At 42.2% G+C, this 17,533-nt stretch overlaps 2 protein-coding genes across 2 annotated transcripts in view; both read right to left on the bottom strand.

The window, feature by feature from the left end:
* Positions 1 to 259: 259 nt before the first annotated feature.
* On the bottom strand, positions 260 to 10,292 carry dbpa (D site albumin promoter binding protein a). The gene is made up of 4 exons (XM_027008275.2): positions 9,270 to 10,292; positions 7,610 to 8,044; positions 4,548 to 4,792; positions 260 to 3,404 (listed from the first exon to the last, which is right to left on the bottom strand). Exons 1-4 carry the CDS (start codon positions 9,454 to 9,456, stop codon positions 3,189 to 3,191), a joined length of 1,083 nt encoding a protein of 360 aa, XP_026864076.2. The 5' UTR covers positions 9,457 to 10,292; the 3' UTR covers positions 260 to 3,188.
* A 1,113-nt stretch (positions 10,293 to 11,405) lies between these two features.
* Positions 11,406 to 17,533, bottom strand: part of znf865 (zinc finger protein 865) — a 16,688-nt gene continuing 10,560 nt past the window's right edge. Inside the window, 2 exon segments of the mRNA XM_035529210.1 lie at positions 11,406 to 14,357; positions 14,360 to 17,533. The exon segment at positions 14,360 to 17,533 is cut by the window's right edge and continues 872 nt beyond it. Of these exon segments, the coding sequence (XP_035385103.1) occupies positions 13,731 to 14,357; positions 14,360 to 17,533 (3,801 nt within the window). The 3' untranslated portion in view covers positions 11,406 to 13,730.

Raw genomic sequence — 17,533 nt, forward strand, 5'->3', positions numbered from 1 at the left:
AAAAGGTTTCCTCATAAATCATGGCCACTTAGTTATTATCTAATCTGAGATGATCTGAGATGCTGATGTTGAAAAATAGTGCAAGATACCACCTGTGTCAGTACCGAAATGAAAAATAGTGCAGGTTGCCAACTGTATGTCAGTACTGAATGAAATATAGCAGAGGATTCCAACAGTGTTAGTACTGAACAAAATATTTAGTGCAGAATGCCAACTGTGTCAGCACTGAACAAACCAGCAGACTGGAAGAAACGTCATCAAGACTTCAGAATAATGTTTATTTGCATCATGATCAAAACCCCCACCTGAAAATGTTTCTAAAGGAAATATGCAAGAGGAATGTAAATTTTGCATCAGTGAATAAGGATAATCTTTTATTGGTGTGTCAGGAAACAGCCAAACCACATTTCCCAGCATCCTTAAAGGTAAGAACAGTAGATATTATCAGTGAAGTTTGACAGTGGTATGCTCTCAGGGTTTTATAGTTCATAACAGTCACAAACAGGGACCTGTTGAAATTCCACGTGAGGAGGAAAAAATGATTAATACAATACCCGCAAAACACTTGGTAGAATTCCATCACTTTAGAGATAGGACAGCTACCATTACCTGTGAAATTTCTTATGTGTACACAAGGTTACATAGAAAAATATTACTGTCAAAAGTTCGATTTTAAGCTTCTACAAACAGTTCCAATGTAACAAAAATTACTCCTTTGACATGTGCCTTTTGGTAGCAAAGGCAGCACCAAGTCAGTGATGGCTGGAGCTTAAACATCCCCATGAGGAAGAAACAGTTCACACCAATTCTTGTTTGTTTTAGCTTTAGCTTATATAAACTCATACATACAAGGACAAGACAAAAGCCCCCACAATGCACTTGGGGCCATGTATAGTCTTAATGGATGGTGCCAACAATGTCTCAAAGGAATCAGTTATTCTAGATGGTGCTGTGACTGCAAAGGTAAGAGAGCATTGTATTTCTGTTGAAAAGTTGTTGCTAGAAAATGCTGAAAAACGAATACTAAGCATAGTAACACCAATAATGATAATACTAGCAGTAATAAGAGTAACAAGAATGAAAAAAGAAAATACATTTAAAAATACTTTTTTTCATGTGTAAATTAACAAAGCTTTTTAATATATCCAGCATTTTTTTAAACTTCCCAAGATGAGCTGTTAATGTACTACAAATTTCAATGTAGTTCTTTAATTTCTGTGCATCTGTACACAACTGAAAGGTCAGGAACTGTTTCTAAACATTTTTAGGCTTTGCTTTTTAGAAGCATTATTTTAAGAATGATCCCAAACACCTTAACTATTTGGTATTTATCCCAAACACCTGATTTATTTGGTAAGAAATCTGATTCCTTTTTTTTTTTTTTTCTGTATATTTTTGTACATACTACATGTACATATTTAAGTTATGTAAATTACATCTATAATCACATATTCAAGCATATATTTATATACACACATACCTACTGAGAGAATAGTTTAATATTCAATATATAAAAAGTTACACCGTTTTTTAATAGTACAGTAGTATTAGGGTGCGTTTCATTTGTTGGCATTTAGTTAAGGGAGTTTCATAACTACATATGTCTGTCTGCGCGCGCGCGCACGCACACACACACACACACACACAGTGTGTGTGTGTGTGTGTGTGTGTGTGTGTGTGTGTGTGTCCATACAATAAGAAACAATAGAACATTAAGAAAAACAGGATTATAGGCAGTTGACCGTTGGTTTTATGTGTTTGGATGGAGGAATGGGTGAGCACCATATTAACAACAAAAAAATGCTCGCTGTAAACACCAAGGTGTTTTTTGTTTAATAAAATACATGTGTAACCCCCTCACTGCCATGCAACCCCCTCACGGCCAACTCAACCTGGGCAAAACTTTCCAAACCAGCACCATGTTGGGTCGCTGTGTTGGAAAACTGTACTGGGGCGTGAGAGGATGAGACATAGTAAGGAAACCTGCAGTGAAACAGCTTTGAGTGTGTCAACTTCATCAAAGGAGTCTTGTTTGTGCTTTGTGCTTTTTGTACTGGCCATGCAAACCAAGGTCCAGTTTTTGTATGTGTGTTCATGTGCACTTGTGTTGTTTATGCGTAGAATTGTGACGTAGCTTAAACATTTCAATATATACATGGGAAAAAAGTTTTGTACATGAATTGTAAGAACAAGATGTAGTGTCCAAGTCTCCAATTTCACCATCTCCTTCTCTTTTCTTTCTCTTTTCACAACTCAGGACAAAAAGCACACTCAAATTTATGCAAAGGAATCTACGAGAAGATATTAAATTAAGTGCTTGAATAAACCCATGACAAACTTTCCATGCAACTACAATCTTGCTGTTCACTCCATCTTTAGCTGTTTTTTAAGCAAATTTCATCCCATATCCTCTTATACTGCTCCATTTATTTCACTGATTTACCCGTTCTTTCTTTCTTCCATTTTAATATATATGTCTCCCTACATCTAAAATATATTATCTAATGAGCTAGATCCTGCTTTTTAAAACATCTTCATATAGCCCTCTTTTTCTAAAACTACCCCACCCACCCATATATAAAATATACAAAAAATGATTACTCTCAAAATCTCTTCGTCTATCTGCCTCTTTAAGTATAAAAATATACAATTTTCCTGTCAAAATCTCATTGTGCTCTCATCTTCTTGTCCTTCCCTTATTCTCTCTTATTTGACTATAATCAGTTCAAAAATATACATTTTTTGTCATATAAAATATTACACCTGGTCACCTCCAGCCTAAATCTCTCTAGGAAATGAGCCAAAATCATGACGGAATGTTCATAAGGTCTGTGTAACACTGCACGAGTTGACAACCACCCTTAAACAAGTATAGGAGCTTAAATTGCACACCAAACATTAGGGTTTGGCATAGCATTACAGGAAAAAAACAATATTCACAGAAAGTTCTGAAAACTATTTTGAACAGTGTATACATATAGACATTGTGAGCATTCCCTCTGAGTAGGAGTACTGAACGCTTGCCAAGTTCTTGGTGCAGACAAGCACATCCCCCTTCTGAGGAACAATTTGGAAGTGCTGCAATGCACATCTGGCACAAGCACACACAGACACACAAGCCATCTCCCACAGTCTAGATGGACAGCTTCATCCTTAAACCGGCTTCGCTTCTCCTCTCGTGCACCTTTTCATAAGTCGCCATGGCGACTCTCATACTTGGTGATAATGTTGCGGCAGCGTCCGAGCTCCTTGCGCATGTCGGCCACCTCCTGGCGCAGCGCAGCATTCTCCCTCTCCAGGAAGGCTGCACGGACGGAGATCTGGTTCTCCTTCAGCCGCCGGGCGTCACGTGATCGCTTTGCAGCTTCATTGTTTTTGACGCGCCGGCTCCAGTACTTCTCATCCTGAAGGTGGGGAAAGGTGTGTAGAAAGGGAAAGACACAAAGGAAAGTGAAAATAGTGAAAGTGAAAAAAGAAAAGGGAAAGGGTTACTTAGTCTGGTCACTACACTGTTTCAGGAAGGTTCTCCCTTTTGCCCACATAATAAGGCTCCTGAACTCTGGCTAACTCCAATTCCAATTCAGATTCCAAAATGGGCACTTTTATACATGCTTATACACAGTCTCACACACACACACGCAGACACGCAGACATATACGTACATATCTATACACACACTCACATTGTTTTGCATCGGGCTAGTGCTGAAGTCAAACCTCACACAAATAAACTATGCACTCCTGTTGCAGTCTTGCACATTATCCTACCTGCTGCTAGAGTACTGTACTAAACCAGCACTGTACTCTGAACTGTTCTGGCTGCTACCAGTTACTGCTATATTCGAGGTAGCATGTCACTTATTCCTATGCACAGCTCGCTTTACATATGCCCAGTACTGTGTACTGGATTAAATAATTGCACTGTCTACTCATTTTGTATTAGTCCTGTCCTGTATTTATTATTGTTTATTTAATGACATTTTTGCACTATATTGGACTGTTTGCACTTGTGTAGCATGTTGTCTGTGGCACTGTTGTTTTGTGTTGCACCATGGTCCTGGAGGAACATTGTCTAGTTTTTGTTGTGTATTTGTTGTGTATAGCTGAAATGACAATAAAACCTCTTTGAACTTTGAACTTGAAGAAGCACAGTGTTACTAAAAGTGTAGTTTCATATTACATCATCTTTGAGAAAAATGTGTCCTTGAAAAAGACCAGTGTGACCAAAAAGCCTGTCAGGATGAAATTCTGCTGAATGCTAGTTAAAAGTCCAGTAGATTTCAGATGCTTTATTTTTGTAAAACCAAACCTTATACTTGATAACTTAAACGGCCTATGGTTTCTTATAACACACACACACACACACACACACACACACACACACACACACACACACACACACACACACACACACACACACACACACACACACACACACACACACACACACACACACACACACACACACACACACACACACACACACACACACACACACACACACCAAAGAGGAAATGGTGAGTTTTGGACATTCAGAGTAGTTAATACCTTCTGATCATCTGGCACCAGCATCTTACGGGCCTTCTTAATCATTGGCTGAGGTTTGAGCTCCTCTTCAGAGAACCGATGCCTCCTTGGATCGAATGCCTCCTGTCCAGGTACACTGGACAAGGCCAAGTCGGCAGGATCTGGGTCAAAGTTCACCATGACATCGGTGGCGTTGGTGGTTGGGGGCCCTGGTGGGGGTGGGCAGCATGGACTCGGAGACGGGTCTTGCTGCACTGCCTGTCCTCCTGAAGAGGGAGGGGAGGGGGCTTTTAGTGTTTGTGCTCAGGCTGGCCGCAGTGACACAGTACAGCCACCAGGGTGCAGCAGAGGTCAACATGTAGGTATGCCAGTAATAGCAGTTGGCAGCCTGGTCAATCATAAACTAATCTACACCTCCAGCTTTTAAAATGAGCATTCTGTATACAGATCAATGTGGGACCAGATTTACTCAATGCAGAACACCACTCAAAATTCCCGATTCATAAATTAATAAATTAAATAGCTAGGTCCCAGAGGCATGTCTCCCATAAGCACATACGGTCACTGCCTTTTCAGCAGAAAAAAATGCTTTTAAACAAGTAAATTACCTGAATGATATGCACATAACAGTACTTATTATACATTGGTCATAAAATTAGTTTATACTGCAAATGCTATGAACTAAAGAATAATGTACAGGTGTATGTAGTGTATAAATCAGTCATATTCTACACACATACAAATATTATTTAGGGTATTTATGTAAATATTATGTACGCATTTAGGCCAACCATTTAACAATTTTTACTAATAAAATAATGCTCTTTACAGCACAACAAAATATAGTTTGCTTCAAATATGTGTTAACTACTCTGAAAACTAAACATTCGTTAAATCTACAAGAACACCAAGTTAGTTGCTTATGTATTTCACTAGTGTCCTTTTCTAATACCTTTCCAAAACTCCTGCCAAGCATTGGATTCTTTCCAAAAAGAAAACCCAGAAAAGAAATTACATGAAAAACTCTGACAGGAGAAATCTAGCTCCCTCCCAGCATATAATCCAGCTCCTAACAGCATACAGTTTCCTCCTGCTATATTTAAAAATACACTCAGAAAAAAAGCCTTCCTTCCCCTGGGCATAGAGAAGGCTGTGCTCCTTAAGACTCTTTCTCTCTCTGAAGGAAGTATCAAAAACAAGAGCACAGCTGTCTGTAATACCCTCAAACATACATAATCATGCACACACAAATCCGACTCACAAGCACAAAGCACAAGAATATATAATGGTGTATACTCATCATCTCACACACACGTATGGCATTCACTTTGTGGTGTGTGTGAGACTCTAGCTTAGACACACACACACACACACACACACACACACACACACACACACACACACACACACACACACACACACACACACACACACACACACACACACACACACACACACACCATTTTGGGTTCTTCTATTTGGCTAATTCTTGTTTAATAGCTCATTATACCTCAGGTGTCCAATCACATAATATCTTGTACAACATTTTGAACACAGCAATGACAAATGCTACAACTCTGTGATCTGCTTGCTCTCTGTATCCCTCACTGTCTCTTTCTCTCTGTTCATTTCTCTGTTGCCCCTCCCTCTCTTCCTCTGCCCCTCCTTCTCTCTGTTCAGTGCTTTCTGCATCAGCACGTGAGATGTCGCCTGCACATGGCCCCAACGTGTGAGACAGAGTGCGAGAGGGAACAAGATTGAAAAACATGCAAAGGAAGTACACAAGGGAATCACCCAAGGCTTAGTATACAAGACAGAGTCTCTCCCTCACTCTCCCTCTCCCTCCTTCCTTGTTTAAGTCTTTGGCTGGTTTTCTTTGCGGCATTTTTAAGACTGCCTCTATATGAATGGATCTTCGTTCCCATAGACATGAAGACATTTCAAGACAATTAATATTTGTATAATTAACATAAAAACATGGATTTACATCCAAAATGAGTGACATACAGTGAATCTGACAGGCCATTACCTATTAATACATAAACACGCTTTGATTGCTTACAAATTATCAAACTCATTCTGTGACTTTCAACCAGGCAGCAAAGTAGCTGTATTATATTATAGTAGCTATGTTTTTCATATTTTAATATCATTAAGCTCCCATCCTTTAGATAGGAGGGTTCTGTCTCCCACTTGAACTGTTGCTTCTGTAAAAGAAGGTTCTTAGGATTAGCTATGTTGTCCATATTTACATTAGACAAAAATTTAGAAAAAGAAATCAACTCATGGTACCTTTGCATGTGAAGTTGTTCATATTAACAGTGGCTGAGAAACAAACATTATCCCTGTTCCCATTCACACTCCACAGAGAACAGGTGCACTGTAGCATGTTCTAGCACCTACGTTGGTGTATACCCAGTTTGTCAACATCTGAATAATGAGCAGACAGTTCAAAAATATTAGTCTTAACAAGTATCAAGCTGTAAATAATGCCTAGTTTGCATATTTGGGTTTTCTTTATTGTTATTTTTTTAAGCTTGTGTCTTCTGCAAAATTTCAATAGGTTAGCATTCAGGTAACCAAAGTATGCTAATTAAAGCAAACATTTAAGGCATGCTAATTAAAGTATGTGGCTGCACTGCATTAGTGTACAGTAGTCATTAGTAACCATAAAAAAACTGAAGGATTACACTTTGAATACAGAGAACCTTCAACTGAGTATTTTGTATGTTACGGATTACTGCAGGTGGAATAACGTGCAACATCACTCCTTGCTGAGACGTCTATGTGTCGAAGCAGTCAAAATTAACCAAATCTGTCCTACTCGTAATCAAACCAATGCACATGAACTTAGAGCCATGCAAAAACACACCCAAGGCATCAACATTCATTCCTGCCAATATGTATGGACAAATTCGTGTTATGGAGCAAAAACATAGCCACAAACAGTATGTACATACTAAAATAGCGACTGAGCAAGTGGGATCTATGCACTGCACACACAAATACACACACAAGCCCTTAGCTATAATAAAGATTGCACATTTACCAGCAATCCTCCAGGTATATACAAAAATGCTTACCATGCAGACATTCAGGACCCCCCAGCAGCCCCGGTGTCGGGCCCTGAGGCACGTCCAGGCCCATCAGGGAAGACGAGGAAGATGAAGAGGAGAGTGAGGAGATGGAGGATGTTGAGGAGGTGCAAGGAGGGGGAGAGGAAGCAGGACACTGTGAGCTCTGGCTGGGAACAGCTGACTGCGTGCTCTGGGAGGGGATCAGCGCCTGTGCACTGGAGCCATTTCCAGGTGGCATGCAACCCATGCCATTCTCGGTGAGGAACTCCTCCAGGTCCATGTACTGCAGCTGGAAGAGGCCACTGTCGCACGGCAAGGTGCGCTCCCACAGCAACGGACCCAGGAAAGCCGATTGGGCAGGGCCACGCATGGAGCCGCCACCCCCGGCAACGCCAGCTCCACGTAGTGAGTCCTCGTTGGAGTCCAAGGGCTTGTCTTTATCTACAAGAAGAAGAAGGATATTGGGTTTATGATGCTGATTATGTGTTCAGCCATTAGCCTGTGTCATCATACAACTGTCATCTATAAATTCTAAGGGTTTACCATTGATTTCCATTTTATAGCTGATATATTCAGCCTCAAAATGCAATATACACAAAAATTATAAAATTCCTAATGTGAGCATAAAATGATCCACCTCAAACGCCACAAATCAACCAACACCACAAATTAATGTTTGTTGGATCTGCTGATTTCTCGAGCTTTAGTACGTGAGGCACATATACAGAGTGTGAATCTTCCACCATCACAGCTGCCACGAGCTTGGCACTGCACACTCAGACACCCACGGGCCAAGGTACCAGTGTCTGGGCTGTGTTCCGAAGCAAGGAAGTAGCTAAGCAAACCAGGAAGGTGCATGGAGCACTGGGAATATCTGCTGAATGAGCCACTCCGAGCAGGGAAGAAGGATGTGGAATGCACTGTGCAGAGGGAGAGTCCCACTCATGCATATACAGTATAAGAGGGTTCACTGGCTGAAGAACTGAGGTGAGCAAAGGATCAAAGGTTGACAGTAGGAATGGAGACAGGTATGGCAGAGGGGGTGAAGCTAAAAGGATGACAAACAGAAAAGGAGATAGAGAGTGTGTGTGTATTTCAGGGTGCTGAACAAAGTGAGGGAGAAGAGTCATTGTTAATCCATGTTAATCCACCACTGTAGAGCAAGCATTTTCTATTTACATTTTACAAATAAATAAGCATGTTTGCTCAGAATCCTTCAGTACTTATCACCATTGTAATTACTAGAAGAGGAAATGCCTCTGGGACCTAGCTATAATATGGACTTCCCACAAGAGGGGACAATCGGAGACACATAGTCAACAGGGTGGGGGCAGGGGGGCAACAACTAAATGTGGCATCCCTTTAATATCAGCCATTTTGCCTTTAAGAAATACAACTGAAAGACCTGTAATCAGATCTGAAGTGAATATTAATGGAAATATAGCCTGGGCTACCTTAATAATGTAATCTGCAGATCTCTTTTTACTCCAGAGATTGATTCACTGAAAGGTTACAGTCATCAACTCTGACAATAAATCACTTTAAAATGTTACTGTACTGTTACTAAAATAACCGCAGAAGCCTCTTCTTCCTACAAAGGAACAACAAGCATAAACACTGACAGCAAGGGAGAGGGAATTAATGAACATCAGAAAGCGAGAGTCACCTTTAACTTCACAGCAGTCCTTCCCTCTATTGTCACCTTTAATTGGAAGCTGCAGCAGAGACTTTAGACTGGCCATAGAGTTAAGGTGGCCATTTGTGGTAGAAGCCGCTGGATTAGCAGGGCCAAACTGTGGGCTAGCTCCAGCGGGGAGCTCTGGGGGCAGCAGCTGAGAAAGTGGCCTGGACATAGCCTGATAACACCTTGTTTAGATCTGACCAATTATTAACTTTTAAAACATTACTGACCGACTGTCGATCGGTTTGAATTAAGAAACTAGAAATATAGCAAGTGAATGCTAGAGATCCTAGCAGTTTCGTAAATGCCTCAGTTGATCTGCACGGATCTTCAAGTCCCTGCGGCAGAGGTGAGAGTACAGAAGTGTAAAGCTTCTATTTGCATCCAGAATGTTTCACAGAACGATTCGTATTATCCATTTCCATATGGAAATCGAAAGTCGTACATCCGGTATAATCTATTCAATACGAATGGTCCATCTTCTTTTGAGATATACTAGCACATTTAAGGTTTAAACCTGCCGCCCTGGCCGATTCTCTGCCTGGATCTACAAAGTTGCTCGCGACAAACTGCAGCTCCAGCCTTGACGTGTTGACAGCAGGTAGTCCGTTCATTTGTTGACATTTGTCATCAAATTGAGTTGGCGCTTTTCTCGGCCAAAACAAAGATATTTCCCAAAAAACTGAAACAGTTGAAAATTATGGGCGTCCATGGAGCCAGAGGTACAATAAATTTGCACGACAAAAAGCAAGCCTAGGACGACTGTACGTAAGCAGCGACGAGCAAAGAATGCAGCCTACTCTAAATCCAACTATGAACCGAGCACCTCAAAGTGTTGTTTCATAAAAATGAGGTCGCCTTCACCACAAATACGGGAATGCATGAAAGGAAAATAAGATTAATTTGAGATCGATTGTGGAAATAATTTCTTCCCTTTATTTGTGTCTTTTCACGCACCCTTCCGCGTTATTTTTGTTGTTAACCCGCTGTCTCTCTCGCTTTCACTAGCGCTCGAGCCGCTGATAAAGTCAGCTGGAACAAACACGGGCAGCTCTCGTGACATCACCTCTCACGGGGAATAGCACGGATGGGAGGGGGTAGTTAATATTAATGATAGAAACCTTTTCTTTAGCACCCAGTATAGCCCGAAAGAACCCCGCCAGGAGCTCCTAACCAATAGCCTAAATCTTAAATTACATATTAACTACAGAGAGCGCGCCTATTTTTTAACACCTTCTCCGCCGCGTCATTTTCGTGGTTCACCCTGAGCAGACACGTGCATCAGAGCCAGCCCACAGGAACATGCGTGGAGCTGCCGGCACAAGCCTGAAGCTGATGAACAGACATGTGTATCTGAACCGGTCCACAGGAACGTGCCGGTACAAATATCCCTCGTGGATTGACTTGAAGCACGTAAAGCCACACACAAGCGTGGACATTTGTAATATTACACGCTATGGACAAGCAAGTAATTAAAAAATATATTCAAAGGTTAATTCAACTATACGTGGATCCCAACTCCACGCAAAAACACCAGTAATAATACAAACAGTAGTTACAAAAATAAAACGGAAGAGAGACGAAACCGGGGTTTCTGCGTTCTTATAAGTCAAAACGTGAGCGAAAACATCTTTCACCAGCACCTTATGGCGGACACTTCAGCGCGCACATGGCCCAGGCACGAGCGGGCGGTGCCTTGCCTTCATCCAATTGGTTGAAAGTAGGTCGGTGTCCGCCCTTCGCGGGATCCCATTGGACAAATCTAGGTCAGTCGCTCCTCCCAGACCTACCCCATGCTAGGGCCGCGTGAGACGGAACAGAGGGCTTGGTGAGACCCGCAGATCCGCGCAGGCACCTCCTGTAAGACCTACAGATCAATCTGTCCTTGCCTGCTAAAAAAAAAAAAGAAAAAAAGAAAAACATCTGTTTTGTTCTTACTGTGTTTTAGTCATGAATATACTTAAAACATACCTAATATGTTTCCGCTTTTTTAATGAGATGCCATTACAAACGTTGCTTGCAGCAAAGTATATTTGAATTCTAAGAATGTTCATGTATATAAGTACACTGTCATATTCAGTTCTGAATGTGTAGATGAAAACATTGGGACGGGACCACAAGGACAGTACATATAACTGTTTTATTCACCCCACATTTGTCACCTTTTTAAAGCCCCAATCTGGAATTACTAAAGATGTCAGGATAGCGACAACAGATGCTTTGAAAATACACCTGCTAAAACAATGTTTGCCATTTATTGTGTTAGTAAACGTGGAGCTAGTTGTGGGGTTTTCATGCCTGTTTTGGCCATGCGGGCTGGTTATGGTTTTAAAACGCAATAGAAATGAACTATTTTCCCTTAAAAATGATAAAAACAGAATATGTATTGCATTATGTAAGACATTCTGCAAATATGCTGTATTGATGTAGTGTTTAAAGCTCTCCTGTCAAACAAAGGACACAAACCATTAGATGAACTTCAATGATACATAAATGTAAAATCATAAACAGTATATTACATAGCTGTATACTGAAATTTTAGTCGGCATACTCCATAAAGGCACCATGAGTACTCGCAAAACACGGACCTTTTATCGCCATCTAGTGAACTACTTGAAGATTGCGATGTGGTCTTTTTTATGTCTTTTTTAGTTTTTTGTCAACTATCTGAACAAATTACAACGAAACCCTAAATATTTAACCTGAAATATTGGATAACAACCTATAAGGATCTGCAAAAATGTCTTATGATGAGAGCACACAACTGTTTAAGATATTTTGGAAAAAGAGAAAGACTGCATTGATCTCACTACACTTTCCCTACACTGCACCAAGTGAAAAACTCAATAAACAGGCAGTTCTGTGCTGACACACCACACAACCCAGCAGGCACTCTCCTCTCCCCCTCTAATGGAGCAAGGCACTGCAGAAGGCATGTGCCAGCACATGAGTAGCAAACACCTGCAGACATGCAGGGGACAACACGGCCACAGCATGTGCAGGACACCTGGTAGTTTCTCCCATTTAAAAGTAACCTAATGTTATGAACAAATAATTAACATGTCTGTTGAAGTGTGTTAATGATAGGCTGAAACATCATTTTTACACTTCAAAATATCAATCTATGTTTTTACCACCCTTTTATTGGTTTTCTGCCAGTCGTTTTTTGATGCAGCAAAAAAAAAAAAAGAAAAGTAAATTAAAAAATAAAAGGATCATTTAGTATTTATACGTCATATTTTAGTTTACTGAGATTAAAACATGGGGACAGAGGAGCTATGTAAAGTACTGAAATGTATACAATAGTGTTGGGGAACTGTGCTAAACTGGTTTAGGATTAGACAGACCAAAGGGGGATGGCAAAGGGGGGAAAAAAATAAAAATAAAAAATAATATCACATTGATTACATATATCCCCCTCATCTTACAACATACACACATCCACCCACAAATAGTACAAATGATAAAAAAATTACTTTTTAGAATTAAAAAAAAAAAGCAAACAATACATAAAATATAATACGCATTTTACAGTATAGACTGGTTTCTCCACTTGCTCATGCCAGTCCATGTCAACCCAAGATATAACACTTGTCATAGAAATTCCTACAAAATTACATATTCTTAAAAAAAAACAAAAAAAAACAAACCAAAAAAAAAAAAAAAACAGATGACAAACACACAAGACATGGCATCTACTGCGCTATACTGTCCCCTCCCCAACGTTTCTGCAGCAATTTTCACATGATTTGAAGGTTTTGAAGATTCACTTGAGCTTTAGTTTTCGCATAGTAAAAGTTTAAAAACTTAAGTGTTCTCCTTAGATAATACACAATTAAGTTATTTAACAGTTTGAAAACCAACAAGGTAAATTCCAGGGCAAGCGTCTGAAACACAGGACAATGAAGGGGGTAGGATGGGGACATTAAAAACAAGTCCACAAGGAACAGAAAGCTACATATATTTGAGAAAAAAGAAAGACTATACTGTCAACCTCTGAGTAATAAGGGGAAACTAATTTAGAGAAAGATTGTTACAGTTCAGATTAGTTCACTCTTACTGGTTTGCATCCATCATCGCAGCACAAAAGTTACGAAAATACATAATGAATGCATTTTTAGAGGATAGAGATGCTACCATAACAACAAAGGTGCTACCAAAACAGTCCCATAATCTAAAATATTCTTCCCCTTTGGAGAAACCATGTTAGAGATCCATGTCTTTAATGGATGTTTTTTCTTCTTTTTTTAAAGTACAGGTTTAATGTTCACGTTAACCAAGTCATTTATTATAAGAGGCACTCCCTTGGCTGAAGCCAGAGACCATGTGCATAATGGGTGGGTTTGTGTTTGTGTGAATATGTGGTGGAGTCAAAGCAGATTTTCCACTATGCCTCATCACATGTTCCTCTCTTAAAACTCATTAATTGTAAAGGTCTTATTTTATTTAGTGCCTGTACTCTGTCATGCCACCTGATCTTTCAATATGATCCCCTCCTTTTTGAGAAATAGTCCCCTTTGGCAATATCTTTCGTCCGCCACCAACACGTCGACAAGCAAATTTGTGCCGCTGTAGTAGGGTGCCATTCCAGAATCGAGAGGGGCATCGGGGGCAAGAAAAAGAACCTTGTGAAAGGTGGCGAGCTCGATGGCGGAGAGCTGACAGGAGCCTTCTAGAACGCTTGCCACAGACTATACACCGCAGACGAGCCCGACAGCCATGTTTTCTTGGCGGATGTCTTGTCACACGGTGGATTGAAAGTGTTATTCGCCGCGTAAAAATGGTTGAAGGACAGATAGGACACGGAAAAGATCTCAGTGGAACTATCAAAGACCTCAGACCTCTGAACTTCCACCGGCCCACCCGCCATGTTCCTCCCCCAACATTAATTCCAACTCCCCCAGTATACTTGGCCCATTTGAGCTGTGCGATCCATTTTTTCCTTTTGAGCTGCTGCTGAAGCCTGCATTTCTTTCTCTTTATGAATCTACGCCTTTGAGCATTTTCAGGATCACTGAACTCTGCCAGCAGCTGCCCCCCACTGACTAATTTAATTTTTTTCTTTTTTTTTTTTTCTTCTTCTGACCAGCGTCTCCATGTATCTGCACTGATGGATGCTGCAGAGGCTGAGGCTGCATCTGAAAAGGGTGGTGGGGGTGGTGCTGCTGTGGGTGGTGCTGCTGTGGATGGTGCTGCTGAGAGATTGGAGAGGACGGTATATGGACATGAGCAGGAGTAGAATGAATAGGGTTTCCTGTAATACCTGGATAAATATGATGTCCCTTACCACTTAATGACTGTTGATGTGGGAGGGGCCCTACAGTGGAGTGTGAGTAGTGAGAGTGTTGGTGTGGAGGGGCACTAGTATTTGAACTAACTGGACCTGACTCTGGCGTGTAGAAGAGGGGGGAAAAACCAGCAGGCTGAGAGTGAAGATGTGAATGGGCAATAGTTGAATGTGTTTGCTGCACACCATGGCCTCCACTGTCTGGAGTCAGATGAAGGAGTGCATTGGTGGCAGCTTCACTTTCTGTTAAAGATGATGTGTTTCCACCAGATCCACTTCCTGTTGGCTGGGTAGCCGGTCCAGTGCGTGCCAAACCATGCTGAGATAATCTATGCCTCGTCAAGCTGTTGGAGTAAGCAAAAGCTTTTCCACACACCTCGCATGAGAAAAGTTTCTCCCCACCATGTTCATGGATAGCTTGGTGATGGGCAGTCAAGTGGAAGTGGTGACGAAAAGACTTCCAGCAAATTTCGCATGTGTACAGCCTAGGGGGGGGTTGGTTTGATGTGCTAGCACTGGAGCCTTGAGGTTTATCCTGAGGATAAGGGTAATATGAGCCAGGATTTGTTTGACTGCCATCTTGACTGACTGTACCTCCATGATTTACAGAAGACTTTGTTTTACTTCGCCTTGGCTTGAAATCCCCTCTCAGGTGCAATTTTTCATGCCTTTTCAGACTTTGTGCATACCCAAAATCTTTTCCACAAAGGGAGCATTTGTAGTTCTTCTCCCCCGTATGAACAGTCTGATGTTTCGTGAGATGGAAAGGTTCTCGAAAATCTTTTCCACAAACATCACAATGGAATGGCTTCTCCCCCGTGTGAACACGTTCATGTCTACGGAGAGTCTCACGTCTGCCAAAGCCACGCCCACAAGAAGTGCATAAATAAGGCCTTTCTGATCCATCTCCACGAGTCCCATTCTGGTTATTTCTGCGACGTTTGATACCCTCTCCAGGAATACCACCAGGCCTTGGTTCCCTCTTCTGCCTAGGTTTCCGGGGTCGCTTCGGTTTGGCATTAGATGTGGCATTTTGTGAATTAGACTGCTGCTGAGCAGGATGAGATAAGGGCATCATCGATCCATTCAAGCATTCTTCATTTCCTCCATTTCCTGCAGATGTAGATGTTGGGCCACCTATAGACCCAAAGCCAAGTCCCCCCAACAGACCTCCTATTATGTCCCTTCGTTCCTCTCGTCCCCCACTGCTGTTCATTTCAGCAGGCAAGACAGAGGCAGCAGCAGCTGCAGCAATTGCAGACATGGCACTGCTTGTAACTTCATCTTCAGAGTCATCCAACAGAGAAGAGAGGGGAAGGTGAGGCTGCTGTTGGTGGTGGTGGTGTTGTTGCTGATTTGGTGGGTGTGGGTGAAGTGTTGGAGCTAAGGGAGCTTTTCTGAGGGCAGGACCTGACAAGCTGTTGCTACATGAGCCATCTGCAGAGTATGATGTAGGATTAGCCTGTGGCCTACGATAGTCATCAACCCTATAGGACGATTGGTAAGGATCTCTTGAGTATGTTGAATTATACTTCCCTTCCGTTTTATCGCCTCCATTTGGATTACCTCCTCTTCCTTGAGAATACAGGCCATCACAGGACATCCCAGCGCCACGTCCCTCACTCTTCTCATATCCCAGTCCTTTTTCATCTCCTAGCTGTACACCTTGATATTCACTATTTCCACTTCCTTCAACCTTGCCTTCTGAACTCACTGAGCTACTGCCATCGCTGCTTCTGGATCTTGATCCCCTTCCTGGTTTTCCACATGAACCTGAAGCAGCATGATTAAGCAAAGAGGTGCTCTCTCTAAAGCAGCGGCCACAAGCTGGACAGCGGTAAGGCTTCTCCTCGTGTATTTTCTCATGTCGGGTGAGAGACTCGCGACGGTTAAAAGATCTCTCACAAGTAGAACAAGCAAAAGGACGTGCTCCAGAATGGATAACACCATGCTGAAGGAGATGTCCTCTTTTTTTGAAACCTTTCCCACACTCATTGCAACAATAAGTTTTATCTGGACTTGAGCATGAGGATGAAGAAGGGTCTGGGTTGGACTGTTGCTGATTCTGCTCATGTGGGTGATGGGTATTTTGTGGAGGCATGCCATCCTGGGTTGAGTGAGGGAGACTTGTGTCTGACGGATGCTGATGACTTGTGTTTGGGTTTGTGTTTGCACTGCTATTGGGATCATTACTCTCTCCCTCATGGCTACGTATGTGTCTACGGAGACTGGGGAGGTGTGTGAAGGACTTTCCACATTCTCCACAGTGAAAAAGAGGCTCTGGTTCAGGCTGGTTAACAGTGGGAGTCATAGCTGATTGATTATCAGTTTTGGGTATCTGTGAAACATTGCTTACCAACACAGAGGCGGAGTTTGAGGGTGGGGCAGAGGACGAGGAGGAGGAGACAGTTGAAGAAGAGGAGGAGGATGGTGTTGAAGAGGAGAGGATGGAGGAGGGGTCACCACCAAGACCTCTCATGCCAACCCCTCCACCTCCTCCAACAAGGCCAGAAGACCCATCATGACCATGTGCCCCAGAGCTGCTGTGGCAGTTAGCACTGCTGCCACTACTGCTACTGCTGCCATCTGTCTTTCTCTGGGGTAGGTAACCAGCCATTGCTTTCTTTCTCCTGCTGCCACTACCTCCACTTCCTCCAGCCCCAGATCCACCATCTCCCTTCCCATCATCCTTTGGGACGGAGAGATGTAGTGGGAGTGGGAGAGGAAGGCCAGCTTCCTGCTGCATTAAGGAAGCTAGCTGATTGGATGAAAGCACAGGAATTCCTTGAAAATCAAAACCACCCAGAGGAGATGGCTGGGGGGCAGGGTGAAGAGGGTGGTGTGGGTGGGCATGGCTGTGAGGATGAGACAAGGCATGTGGCGGTAGCTGTTGCTGCTGCTGTTGAGGCTGAGGAGGTGGGTGGCCATGGGTGTGAGAAGGATGAAGGGCTGGGGGAGGAGC

The sequence above is a fragment of the Electrophorus electricus genome, chromosome 8 (genome assembly GCF_013358815.1).
Source record: "Electrophorus electricus isolate fEleEle1 chromosome 8, fEleEle1.pri, whole genome shotgun sequence".
Taxonomy (NCBI): domain Eukaryota; kingdom Metazoa; phylum Chordata; class Actinopteri; order Gymnotiformes; family Gymnotidae; genus Electrophorus; species Electrophorus electricus.

Bases quoted from the DNA above. Each gene is read 5' to 3' on its own strand.
- dbpa (XM_027008275.2), bottom strand. From the start codon at position 9,456: ATGTCCAGGCCACTTTCTCAGCTGCTGCCCCCAGAGCTCCCCGCTGGA. The intron at 4,793-7,609 runs GTAAGCATTTTT...CTCCCTCTTCAG, and splicing joins GGGTCCTGAATGTCTGCATG to GAGGACAGGCAGTGCAGCAA. The intron at 3,405-4,547 runs GTATTAACTACT...CCCCACCTTCAG, and splicing joins TGGTGCCAGATGATCAGAAG to GATGAGAAGTACTGGAGCCG.